At 36.0% G+C, this 14,906-nt stretch overlaps 1 protein-coding gene across 1 annotated transcript; it reads left to right on the top strand.

Moving 5' to 3' along the window:
- The first annotated feature begins 7,255 nt into the window (after nucleotides 1-7,255).
- LOC131845678 (uncharacterized) lies at nucleotides 7,256-9,107 on the top strand. Its single transcript, XM_059194768.1, has 2 exons — nucleotides 7,256-7,436; nucleotides 8,365-9,107. The coding sequence occupies exons 1-2, from the start codon at nucleotides 7,307-7,309 to the stop codon at nucleotides 9,042-9,044; spliced, it is 810 nt and encodes a 269-aa protein (XP_059050751.1). The 5' UTR covers nucleotides 7,256-7,306; the 3' UTR covers nucleotides 9,045-9,107.
- Nucleotides 9,108-14,906: the final 5,799 nt, after the last annotated feature.

Genomic DNA, 14,906 nt, shown 5'->3' on the forward strand with positions numbered 1-14,906 from the left:
GATGGTAAGTGATTACCGCCGCCCATGAGCACCCGCAACATCAGGGGAATTGCAAGTACGTTGTCGGCCTTGTAAAAAGGAATAAGCTCTTTTCTTGAAGGTTTCAATATCGTATTGGTTCGGAAATACCATTGCTGGAAGGTGATTCTACAATGTGGTTGTGCGTGGCAGATAACTGTAACGTATAGCATAATAACCTCGACTTTTTGTTAGAATTCACATCATTATTGTAGAAAAAATCCGATATTTTAAAAATATATTAAAAGAAGGTAGTTTGTGTTTAGTACTAATGAAGTACCCAATATAAAGATTATTACGAATATTGTAAATAGCGCCATCTAGTATTTATAGACCAATCTACTACACTGACTTTGGTCTATAAATACGGAGGTCGGTAGTTGAATAATCCTCTTTGGTTGGGTGAGCCGCGGCATTCAGCCGACGAACGCAGAGCGTGCCGGTTGTGTTTTGGATACTAAAGTGAATTGTATTAGGAATGGGTTCATCCCGGTCTTAGTTGGGCCTGGGGGGAAGCTGCAAGTAGTGAAGGCGAGTGTTAATGCATTCTAAAAGAGCTCTTTAAACCTACACCCGGGTCACAAGTTACGGGCGCTACTTGGGGCTTCCCCTGCGGTAGCCGGCTTCAAAGCCTCAGTCGTCCATCATAATTAGTGCTTCTTACATTTTTATCTCTCCACTGTTTTAAAAGTATGATAAATGTAAGATAGAATTATCTTAAATTTAATTATCTATCTATCTAAAAGGGGATGTAAATAAATAAATGTATTTATGTACTGGATACAATATTTTTGAAGCAGAAAGATTAAAGGTAAAGCGGCAACCCTGCGTTCTGCCACCTCGCTTGGTGCCGCGTATCACAGCCTCCGTTAACTGGTGTTTCCTTGTAAATTAACATCCTGTAATTACTAAATTATTGCTCAATATGTTCTGCTAATATATCTAAAGATTTGCAGTAATTAAGTTGTACGAATGAAATTGTTATTAACTTTCAAGTGAGTTAGGGTTTATTAGGATGTCGCTACGGTTGATTTTTTTATGTTACAAGGGTGGCAAACAAGCATACGGCCCATCTGATGGTAAATGGTTACCGTAGCCTATGGACGCCTGAAACACCAGGGGTGTCACGTGCGCGTTGCCGACCCTTAAGAAACCTTAATATACCCTTCATGAAAAACTCCATGGTGTAGTCTTATGGGAAAATTTAGGAGAATTTTTTGATTGTTCTCCTTTCTTTTCATTACCAATGAGACGAACTCATGAAATATGACTATTGTAAAGTGCTTATAAGTTTCATTGAATAATTTGACGACCTCGGTGATCTAGCACACCGATTTACGACCGATGGTCGCGAGTTCGATTCCTCGCAAGGCACAAACATTTGTATTCATGAGTATGATTGTTTGTATCGGTCTGGGTGTTTTCTACGTATAATATGTATGTATTTACGAAAAAAAAAATATCTATGTACTTGTATCAGTTATCTAGTAGCCGTAACACAAGCTTTAGCTAGCTTAACTTGGGACTAGATGGCGCTGTGTGAATTGTCCTGAGATTATTATTATTATTATAGTTAAAGATCATTTTTACTCTATTGTAAGCTAAAAATGTTTACTGCCCGTAGCAGAATATCACTAATAGCGGGAACAAAACTGCTTCTTCATTTTCATATACTAAAAGAATTGTTTTATTTGTTTAAAGTTTTGTATAATCTTGAGTTTGATTGTATCATTAATATAACCACAGATAATATATGATATAACATTGTTTTTTAATTAGTTAAGTCACAGATAACGTAATATAACATAGTTAAGTTAAGCTTCTCTAAAATAATTAAATGGAGTTAACTATTGTAGTGTTGTAAGTACTACTATAATACTATTTACATATATATTACGTACTTATGAAGGAAGGAGATCGCAGACGAGACGAGCAAAGAAAAAGACACCGGTATAATCACAAATATTGTATTGACTCAGTTTTTTTTCCGGACAATTCTAATGCTGTTGGCCGCAGCTGGCCTTTACAGCTTCACCGAACGATAGGAGGCGAGTGCAGATGGCACTCTAAACCAAGGAAGGACTTATGGAGCGATATGACTTTAGTCTGAGGGCACCGCTAGAGGTCCGAACCTCGTCGTAAAATCGATCCCCGTTTGAATTGGACGGGGTATCGATCGGAGGGGGTTTTGACTCGGGTAGTAACTGGATGAGAAGGGCTGAAGATCATGCCAAGTGACGTGCCTTGGGAGAGGCCAATGTCCAGCAGTGGACTGCAATGGGCTGATGATTATGATGATGATCGTACTGACTTATGTTATATATGTAAAACAATATAGTATTATAAAAAACATAGACAATAAAAAATGTATAAAATAATTTGGCAATAGTACTGTTGTAGTAGTTAAGTACTTACAATAAATTTGTCGTATGATGCAAACTTCGTGGATTTGATCTGTGAACAAAAATATTGATTTAATACAAAAAATCTACATGAATTTAGGAAATTTCATTTAGGTACATTTCAATCTTATATTCAACTAACCTCGTTGACAAGACAATTGTAATATATTGCTAGCCGTACCCGCGACTTCGTCAGTGTGGAATTTAACTTTATTTTTCTAAAATAAAATTAGCCCAAGTTACTATTTATTAAATTAGCTACCTGCCAATAAAAGTTCCGTCAAAATCGATCCAGCCATTTCAGGGATTAGCCGGAACAAACAAACAGATAGAATAAAATTGTAAAAAATGTTTTTTGGTGTGTTTATATCCATATGCATGTAGTGAAAAACGGTTATTTTAATATTACAAACAGACACTCCAATTTCATTTATATGTATAGATTTTAAAAATTTGTTAACGTAACAAATGTCCAAACTCACTTTCATATTTATAATTTTTCTTAGGAAGGTAATAGATAATGCAACAAAAGAATACTCATATAAATAAAGTAATAAATTATAATAAATAACTCTGGACAATTAACACAGTGCCATCTAGTCCCACGGTAAGCAGAGCTTGTGTTATGGGTACTAGACAACTGATATAAATACTTAATTTTTTTTCGTAAATACATACATAATATACATAGAAAACAGCCAGATCGATACAAACAATATACAAACGTTTGTACAGTGCAAGAAATCGAACCCGCGACCATCGTAAGTAAAGTGTGCTAAACCGCTAGACCACCGAGGCCGTCGAATAACTATAACTAAAAATAACTTCTTTATTAAACTTAATATATTATTAACAGAGAACTCAATAGAAACGACCGCATATCTCGGATCTCCTAACCTTGCATTTACCAATTTGACTCCAGCGTTTGATGTTAAAGGACATTATTTTAAGGACCTCCCATTTTTTCCGGGCCCCGAGCAGCTGTCCCGCAGCGGGATGTCGTTTTTTCGACCATAAATATCAATTCTCACAATCCAACAAAACGCATTTATATTTATTTGGGTGTCTCAACTCGTGGCGTTCTACAGGGCTCGCACTTGGGACTTCTATTTTCCTTTTGCGAAATTATATCCTTAAATATAATTTACGATTGATATTATTTTTATTAGTATTTATACGGATTTAGCAGGTCGCTATTTATAAATGCGATTTAATGGGTCAGGTCGCTGCTGATAAAGAGAGCGGTTTTTCATTTTTCAATGGTCTTTGTTGTGAATAAATGAATAAAGTGATTATTGTAATTATTTATGTTGAATATTTGATAACATTAAGCAATAATCTAAGTACATTATCATCATTATATAGTATAAAACAAAGTCTCGGTCGCTGTCTGTCCGTCCCTATGTATTAAATCTTTAAAACTACGCAACGGATTTTGCAGCGGTTTTTTTAATAGATAGAGTGATTCAAGAGGAAGGTTTATATATATAATGCATGTACAGCCGTGCGAAGCCGGGGTGGGTAGCTAGTAATGAAATAAATGATGTCTTTATTTCAAAAAGTGTCTTTGTAAAAAATGTTGTTTTGGTGTGTATACTGTATTTATATTCATAAACATGTAGTAAAAAACGGTTATTACAGTATTACAAACAGACGCTCCAATTTTATTTATATGTATAGATGTATAGGTAAACATCATGTAGATTTCATTATAATTAGGCACCTTATTGGTAGGTACATATTGTGCATACGTGGTAGGTATACCTACAATGGTAAGTGGTAATAAATTATGAAAATTTCGCGATCTAATTTTATCCCACACGTTATTGCAACAGGAGGCGTTGAACTTAATTTTATTTGCAAATCTCTGCATCGATACACGGCTGGCTGATTATTATTTGAAAACACACGCTCCAGGAAATGTACATTTAACAACGCACGTGTGCAATAGCCGCATTGTTTCACCGATGGGCGCCATCTTGTTGCAGCAAAAATGGCGCGATAACGCGAAATGGCTGCCCGTGACCGATGCTTCTCAGAATTTCTAGATTAATAGTTAAAGTTTAACAGTTAAATAGTTAAGTTTCAATGGGCCTTCGTTGAGAGGAAAGTAATGGTTCAAACGTTCAGAAACGTTTATAAATTAGAGAGTTGTGAAAATAATAACAGATTGCCGATCTCGGTGGTCTAGCGGTTTAGCGCCTTACTTCTGATGGTCGCGGGTTAGATTCCTCGCACGGCACAACCATGTGTTCATGAGTATGATTGTTTGTATTGGTCTGGGTGTTATCTATGTATAATGTGTATATATTTACGAAAAAAATATCTATGTATTTGTATTAGTCTACCCAGAAGATAAGCTTTAGATTGCTTAAGTTGGGTCTAGATAGCGCTGTGTGAATTGTCCTCAGATTATTAATGTTAAATATCCTACGATTTATATATTGATAAATAAAAATAATAAGAGTATATAATACCAATATAATATAATAGCTGTATAGGGTGTTCCTTAGTGTGTATAATAAGTAAAAAATATTTTGGCGCCAAATTGTAAAAACTAAATTAAAAAAACATAATATTATAGTGATTGAATGGAACTTTAGAGCAAATATATAATAATAATAATAATCTCAGGACAATTCACACAGCGCCATCTAGACCCAAGTTAAGCTAGCTAAAGCTTGTGTTATTGGTACTAGATAACTCATACAAATACATAGATATTTTTTTCGTAAATACATACATATTATAAATAGAAAACACCCACATCGATACAAACAGTCATACTCATGAATACAAATATTATAACAGTTTTGAAGTGCTACATGCACTATAGATTTCTATCTATCTATCTATATCTATCTCTATCTATCTATCTAATATAATGTCCACGGCTGTTCATTAAATCAATTGATCAGGAACTAATTCTGTCAGCGACGCGACCGAGCGGATATTACCATACTAGCTAGTATTTTAATATTAATACATTTTGAACAAAGTAAAATTATACTTTACTACCTTCGACTTAAGGTTCAAAATAACTTTTTCTAATTTTAGACTGGTATGCAAGAATTTGCAAAGTTAATTCTACAAGTTATGGGAATAGGGTCGGAATTAGATTGGTTTATGTGCAATAATATGTTGCAATTATATGGGAAGGTGTGGAAAATGTATGTGCATAGGTATTAAATTTGTTTTGTGCATAGTTTCAATGCACTATGTAATTTCCTATTTTTGTACTTGAGCGGTTTAGGTGTGCTTTACTTCCGATGGTCGCGGGTTCGATTCCTCGCATGGTATAAACTTTTGTTTCCATGAGTATGATTGTTTGTTGTACCATGTCAGGTTGACCTCCACGCGGTTCCTCCTGGAAACCATCGTGATAAATTGTTGATGAATTTGTCACGATGGGCTAACTGAGCTGACTGATACTCATCTTATCATCCTCCACTGGAGCCCCGCTAGCGTAAACTGTTAGTGCAAAGTGATTGCACGATTACATTATCATCCATAAAAAAAAACGTATCTGGGTTAACAGTCATAAAGTATTATTATTATGACCATATATCCGGTTTAGCGATAATTGATTTAAATGTCAACCAGTATCCCAATGAATAACAATAAAAATATTAATTATTGAACTTCAATGGCCATCAGATACGTATCGTGTGATATATAGACATATTCCTCTGGCAAATGTTGTTTCAAAAACAAAAAACACATTCCCTACCACCTTATATTTGAATCAATCTAATACCGTAATTTTCACAATCCATTGACTGTAAAGTGAGAAGAATAAACTTTATATACAGATCGAAACAGCAATGGATGCGTTGCAATCAATTGAATATTATAATTCAAAGATACATGTTCGTTTGGTACAGAGTGCGTTCGAAATTTGAAACCCCAAAATGATGTTCCACAGTAAATACATCGATCTTGATAACATCGACATTCGATAGTTCCCGCGTTTTTAAACGTTAGTCATTACTTTTTAAAAATATTATGAATACTTTTTTGACAGTGTGAGGCAAAGGAATGCGTGTACAAGACAGCTTTATTTAATTATTGTACATGAAAAGTACGTGTTTATTATACGGAGATACATACATGCATATACATAGATAGGTCAAGAATTTAAAAAGATGTTATAAATTGTAGATAAGTAAAATAAACTCTACACAGATTAATATAAGTTATCAGACTCGTCCGAAACGCCTTCATCGTTTTCATGAAATTTTATTTCCTTTTTAGTAGTTCTGAGAATCGGCTACTATCTATTTTATCTATCATACCCTCAAGTGATAAGGGTTGTGCACCTCTAAAATTTTTTTTATTTTTTGAACACTTTTCTATTTTTATTTCTTTATAATGTGACATTAAAAATAAAAGCATATATATACACACACATAACTCATAAAACTTTGAGCACCTGGGCAAAGCCGACGGAAACCACTTGTAAATATTATGGAAATTATACAGCTCCATAATAGATGTATCGCGGAAAAAAAGCGTGAAAATAATCCATACATACTGCAAAGTATATAATGAAAGCAAAAGAATAGAGTCATAAAATTTGCAATTTAAATGAACTCAACGTTTCATTCAATAAAATTTACAATAGTCTCCAACGCGTTTAGGTATGCATTTGTTAATAAGACAAGTACCGTCTGGCCTTTTAATCTGTGACGGTGACGTCACGCGCCACACGGCTACCAAGGTTGCTTACGTGCAAGGTCCACCTGGCGTACACGTGTAACCTCGCCCCACACCGCCCCGCACCTCCCCTGCCCCTCACCGTAGCTGTTTCATTTCCCGTCAGTGTGTATCGAACATTGGAGGTATATACTTGTTATTTTCGTATCTTAAAGTAAAATAATCGTGAAATGGATGTATTTATTGAAACTGTAAAGAAATACCCAAACTTGTGGGACGTTAACGACGCGACTTTCAAAGATTTTAGCCAGAAAAATGGGTATTGGCAGAAAGTCGCCAAGGCAACTGGCCTTCCTGGTGGTAAGTATATATGTACCTTAGAACCTTACCTTACCTCTGTACTTATTTATATAGATTCCATAATACTGGCTGTGCTTGTCGTAACTTTGTTTGCTTTTATGTGCTTCCTGATTCCATGGTATTTTTACCCGACCACGGCAAAGCAAAAAGGGTTATAAGTTAGTTCATCTGTTTTGCCATAACTTCTAAAGTACTCATCATAATTTGGCAAATGAGGTATTCTTAGAAGCGTGTTTATGGTCATCTAATATATGTCACCTTAAAATTTGTTTATGGCGCCTTATTCTGTCATAGAATATAAAACAATTTATTAATATTGCCGTGCCATCCTATGAATGGGCTTATAGAATATTTGACAATATTAGGAGATATTGCTCTTAGCTTTGCTTGCATGTGAATCAAATATTGTATGTATTTTCAAATTTCCACAAAATACAAATTATAATCCTAAAATGAATAAATAAAAGAAAGTTTAAAAATGAATATTCGACTACTGAAAAATCATTCACTAAAAATTACTAAACCTGGTATGGAGTGATATTTATATATATATTTTTTAATTTAGGGACATTTGTATAAACTGGCACATGCCACTCTCATTGTGCCCTAAAACTAATAACTACATCACTTTACTAGTCAGCAAATTATCTTAGCCGTACTATCTAAAGTGTTATTTTTCAATAATTATGTTTTAGTTTTTGAACTTTCTTTTTAGGGTCCATTTATAAATTCTGCCCTTGTCACAGTTTACCATACAAGTTCCACTCCTCCCATCACTTGTCACACTTTGTCCTGATTGTGAAAAATATATGAAAGGCCCTTTATTACATTTTTTACCACAATTGGTGCTTATTTCTTTTACTAAAATAAAATCATGAGTACTGCATATTCTTTCATTCTCAACGGTTGATATAATTTACATTTTCAGCCAGTGAAGCGAAATTACAATGGAAAAGGTTGCGTGACTGCTACAGAGAAGCATTGCGACGTAGAAAAATTACAATTGAAAGAGGACTCCCTGTTCATGGTCGGTGGAAATATGAACATTTAATGGAGTTCTTGCTACCATTGCCGGAGAGAAAGGAGAAACAACATTCAAACAAAAATTTTACACCAGAATTTGAAATAAACCTTGATACAGAACCTATAGTTACGTGTAATCGGGTAATACCCGCTCTACCGACATTGGAGAACCTAAATACTGAGAAACTACTGACACGATTCAACACTGAGAACATTGAGAATACGATACAAATAGAAAGAGTTAAAAGACGTGAACTCAGACGGAAGGAAAGGCAACAAACGAGACAAGAAGCGGTGGAGGCGAACCGTTTCGATAATGATGCGATAACTGAATTATTTTCTAGTCTATGTCGGAAAACTAAAGAGCTTCCCAAATATTTACAATTAAGAGTACAGAGAGAAATTTTCGAATCTGTTTCTCGGGCAGAAGAGGAAGCTTTGACATTTGAGCAGACCATAGCATGTAATAGTCCAATGTCTTCTACATCGTCATATGAATATCAGCATCTTAGGCCCGGTTCTTCCACGATGATCCAGCCTAAAGAAGAAATAGATATTGATGAGACTGTGTTAATTTTAGATTAAAACGATCGACAGAACTTAAATGAGAATTTGAGAGGAAACACTACAAAGATCATCACTATCACCTTATTTACTATAACAGTTTGTTTCTCATTACTTTTTAAAGATTTTATGAATATTTTAAAGATAAGAGTTCTTAAACATTCCTTTAGTAAGATTTACTTTTGATCAAATTTCCTACGCAGCGAAACTCCTGAGATCTTCCAACGGAAACGAAAGGCATAAAGACTTGTGGTCGCGGTTACTCCTCACTACAAAATTAAGGTGGAAGACATTGGTCTAGTGGTATTAGTTATAGGTGATTCCTACGCAGTGTAACTCTCCCGAGATCTTCCAACGGATATGATGAAAGGAAGAAAAAAGGATAAAGACTTATGGTCTCGGGTACTCTTCACTACAAAATTAAGGTGGAAGACATTGGTCTAGCAGTGATATTAGTAATAGATGATGATGATGAGAATTAATAAATAACTTACCGTTCTGAACATGATCGTATTCACTGTGATTTAAACTAAACATCAAAGATGATATTGAGTTCCTAGGACTCGACTGTTTACTGTATATATATATACATTATTTTACCTAATTCGATAAAAAATATATGTTTCAATATAAAATTTGTTGTTTTTATATTGTTATCTTCGAAGTAAAAGCTTAAAACGAAAAAATTGTAGTAATATTTTATTTTCAACTAGCTGTTACTGGCAATTTTTTTCCGTGTAGAGTTTAATATTTTTTTTAATGCGATGAAAATCATTCGGTATAGCCATTTCAGAGATTAATTAGTAAGACCAAATATATATAGTTTCGTATGCATTAGTGAAAAGCTTTTAATTTGTAATTACAAACAGACACACTTCAATTGTATTTATATGTATAGTTAATTTTATCATTTCATAAATTACTTATCTACCAGTTAAAAATGGATCACACTATTTAACGAATGTCACTTTGGTGCTGACAATTTTGATACCAGTGTTGCATGTAATTGATTGCCAGACTAACATTTTATTTACCACCTATATCCTAACATTACATTTTAAATACCAAAATTAAGGGTAAAATTATTATACTGGTAACACTGCGTGACGCCACAAGTCGCCCGCGATACACGTTGGCGCGCGTGCTATCAGCGCGTTAGCATTACACATCTTCCTTCTCGTTTCTGCATGCTACGCTACCTATTTCTGTCACTGTCACTCATTGTTAGGTCTGCAATCAGCTGTCTAATAGGTTTACTTATAAATACTACATTATACAAGAGTTAAAAGTTAGTTGTTATACTTTAAAGTGTATTTACATATGAATACTATAGCTCTACTATGACAGAACTATTTGTTCGTGTTAAGGGATAACAATTTTTATGGAATGGAGTACCTATGAGCAAAAATAATAATTATCCTCATAATTAGCCGCCGATGAAGTCGCGGGAACAGCTAGTCATTAATAAAATAAAATTAACTTCTATTCTGTAATATCAATACTGATATTATTATATAGAGGTAAAGTTTGTTTGTTCGGTGTAATCTCCGCTTCACTGATCCGATTTTAAAAATTATTTTACTGCTAGAAAAGTATATTATTCCCGAGTGCTATAGAGTATATAACATCACGGTACGACCAATAGAAGCGGAGCAGCAATAAAAAATGTGGCAAGAAATATTCATTTTGAGTGCTTCCGCTGCGTGGCCTGCGTAAACGGTTAAAGTCACACAAAAAAACATCTAGTACCCATAACACAAGCTTTAGCTTTTTTTTAACGTGTGGAAAATCTTCAAAGGACCGTCACCCCGCCGGAGGCAGGGCGGGGCGGTGTGTGAGACTTGTACTCACCAAAAACCACACGGTGTACCTACGAGCGCCTATGTCGGAGCCAGGGGATTCGCATGTGCATTTCCACCCCAGCTCCGACGGCGACGGCCCGCCCTGTAGATGTTGTAGGGCAGGCCCCATCTCGTTTACGGTTAGGGCGACCTATTTCGCCCTACTCCGTTGTGGAGGTGTGGGTACACGCGCACACCTCCAGGGCCTTTAGATTGGGGGACTGCCTCCCTCAAGGCAGTCACCCCGGCCCCAGTGAGGGATAGAGGGGGGCGGAGTTGGGTACGCCCCCACCTCTAGGTCTGGCTCATCTGCTGCGGAGGAAAGCGGGACGAGCCCACTCCCGTTCCCTTTCCGCCGCCTCCTTCCGCGAGATAACTTCCTCGCAGAAGGAGCTCACCGCCAGCCACGCAACTTACCATCCTGCGAACTAAATTAGGCAGCGAGAGATCGTCCTCCACTATTCGTGTAAGGACACGGCGCTCACCCGCGAACACCGGACAAACTTTAGCTAGCTTAACTTGGAACTAGATGGCGCTATGTGACCTGTCCTGAGATTATTATTATTATTATATTGAGCGACCACTAGTATACATAATTGCATAGACTGTTTTTTTTACTGTCGCTAAATGCATTGCATAGTGATTCATCGACATCGCGTGCAGCGCACCTTCCTCGTACAGCACATAAAAGGGTTAAAGCACAAATGTGACCCCTTGCAGAGGTTTGCCCATAAAACAAGTTTATAACCCTTCAGCGCTGTGAACATTCAAATCGCATCTTTAATTCATGCCTACGCCTCAGTGGAAGCGGGCTGATGTCACAGAATACTAATAATCTAATAACTAATAATCTAATAATCTACACAAATAAAAAAAAAGTGTCCGTTGGTAACTTCAAAGAACTTCGTTAAAGAAAGAAAATATTTTTTTTCAGTCTGTACTTGCTAATCTCTGAAACGGATGGGCTGATTTTCACGGGACTTTCACTCGCAAATAATATAATATCACTCGTTCTAGTACGTGTAATTTAGACGTTATTCCTTCCCACAATCCAGACAAATAAAGATTTTTTTCAGTCTGTTCGTTCTTGCTAATCTCTATAACGGCCGGATCAATTTTGACGAAACTTTCACTCGTAAATAATACAACACCACTTTATCTAGTGCATTTAATTTAGACACTATTCCTTTCTATAATCCATTTCGACCAGCTTCTTCAATTGAGAACAATTTTTTATTTAGATTTTTATTAATAGTTCATTATTAGGCAATACTTGTCCATGCTCAGAATTTTTAATTAATGTTAGACATAGACTCCTACATAAGTATACAATTTAAATAAATTGGCTTTTAAAAAAAAGAAATTAAGTTTAGTTTCTTGCCAGTTCTTCTCAATTGGATCTGTATACTGAACTGGAGGGTAGGGAAAAAATATTAATATAAAAAAATCTGACGTTCATAAGCGGCTACAATGTCCTACAATGATAATTGATTTGATATTCTTTTTAATAAAACCTTAGACAATTAAAAAAAATCGCCTTCTAGTCTCAATCTCACTAGGGCTAAGCTAGAGCTTGTGTTATGGGCTTATGGGTAATGGACAATTAATATAAATATAATATATAATAGATTTTTTAAATACATATATAATATAGCAATTGCAAATAGCCCTTTACTTTATTTAAAAATAAAATTTTAAAAATTCAAATTTCGAACGTCAGGCAGAGAACATCGATGTTATTTTATATACAATTTTGCACTCCTTCTCGAACATTCCGTGGCGTCACTATTAAAATCAACGTACAATATATACTAAATATTTTTTTTTATTTTAATTAAGACAAATTAAACATTGCAATATTCCTCCAGCAAACAATATACACAGACAACACCCAGACCGATACAAACAATCATACTCATCAATACAAATGTTAGTGCCGTGCGAGGAATCGAACCCGGGAACATCGTAAGTAAATCGTACAAAACGTACCGAGTAGTGAAGAAATGTTATGTATACAGTATTATTACATAATACACTCTACACTCTAAATAATAAAGTCTATAAGTATAGTTACGTTAATTTATAAGGTTTTAATCTGTGTACGCCTCTATGAGTGTGTGATTGAATCGATTTTACTGTAATCGATAGTCGAGGTATCCCTTGAGACAGCCTGATTTATATTCCTGCCCTTATTCACCAGGCTTGTACCTTTTTGTTCGTCTGTTTAGAATCTATTTGGCTTATACGGAAACATACCGCAATACCACGATTACAAACCTTATTCCTTAGAAGATTGCGTTCAAAATCGAACTATCCGGAAAGGTTAGGATTTACATAAGATTATGCTGAACTGGATGTGTGGTTTCGAGTCACCTGGACGTTGCTAGTACTCGATGACTCATTCGTTTAAACATTCTTAACTATATTGCTTTGGAGTGGAAGGGCATGGTTAGTAATGTGGGCTAATAACACTAATGTACCATGTCAGGTTGACCTCCACATGGTTATCCCTGGAAATAGTTATAAATTCATGGTTAAGTTACCACGATGAGCTAACTGACCTGACCTCATGCTCCTCTTATCATCCTCCACTGGTGCCCCGCAAGGCTTTTTTTTTTCGGACTACTTTAATGCTCTTGGCCGCAGCTGGCCTTTACAGCTTCACCGGACGATAGGGGGCGAGTGCAGTGCACTCCAAACCCGCGGAAGGACTTATGGAGCGGCTGAAGGCCAACTCCTGCCTGACGGATACGACTTTAGTCTGAGGGCACCACTAGGGGTTCGAACCTCGGCTCAGGCCGTCGTAATTTCGATCCCCGTTTGAATTGGACGGGGTATCGATCGGAGGGGGTTTTGACTCGGGTAGTAACTGGATGAGAAGGGCTGAAGATCATGCCAAGTGATGTGCCTTGGGAGAGGTTTATGTCCAGCAGTGGACTGCAATGGGCTGAATTGGACGGGGGATCGATCGGAGGGGTTCATTATCATCCATAAGAACTATATTGCTTCGAGAACCAAATTACAAGTTTACTAGCTTTTACACTGCTCTGCTCACGAAATCATGTCAGAACGTTAGTATTAGTGAATGAAAGGATGAAGTTCAGAAGATTCCAGTTTCGAATGCTGGCAGGGTTGCCATATAAAGTAGACTGAAAACCTGTCAGAAGAACGTTGGTAGAGTACCACGATGGACTAACTGACTTGACCTTATGCTCATCTTATCATCCTTCACTGGATCCTGCATCCTTCACAGGCATGGTGCACTATTACAGTATCATCCATGAGAGAGAAAAATCACTATACCATCAGAGTAGTCGTAATTAGTTGCGGTAAGTTCGCGTCGCGTTGTCGTGACGCGACAAAACGCACGCGACAGCGTCCGGTCGACACGATTTACAATCCATTACGTTATTTATTGCAGTATGACACTCACGAACCTTGTCAAAATGTTATTTATATTAATTCTTTAAAGGGCACGGATTTTGTGGTTAAGCGGTAGCGGAAGCGGAACAATATAGCGACTGAAATAAGGAGGCTTTTGTGGTTTATCGGTTTAGCATTCCGCATTATTTCCGGTAGCCGCGGGTTCGATTTCTAGCATGGTTCAAACATTTGTATTCATGACTACGATTGTTTGTATCGATCTGGCTATTTTCTATGTATAATATGTATTTATTTACAAAAAAAAATGTATCCATGTATTTATATCAGTTGTCTAGTAGTACCCATAAAATAAACTCTGCTTAACTTGGGACTAGATGACGCTGTGTGAATTGTCCTGAGATATTATTGTTATATTATATTATGTATGTATTTGCTAAAAAAAAATAATGTATTTATACTAGTTGTCTAGTACTCATAACACAAGCTCTACTTAGCATAGGACTAGATGGTGCTGTGTAAATTGGCCATGGTTATTATTATTATAGGAACTTATAATAAAAAACAATCATTTAGTTATATAGAGGAATGGATCACGAGCTTCATTTACAATTTGAAAGCAAAGATGTGTAATGAGAGAAGATCAAGAATTAGGTAATTT

This window comes from Achroia grisella, unplaced genomic scaffold (assembly GCF_030625045.1).
Source record: "Achroia grisella isolate CSIRO2021 unplaced genomic scaffold, CSIRO_AGI_Agris_v1 utg478, whole genome shotgun sequence".
Classification (NCBI taxonomy): Eukaryota; Metazoa; Arthropoda; class Insecta; order Lepidoptera; family Pyralidae; genus Achroia; species Achroia grisella.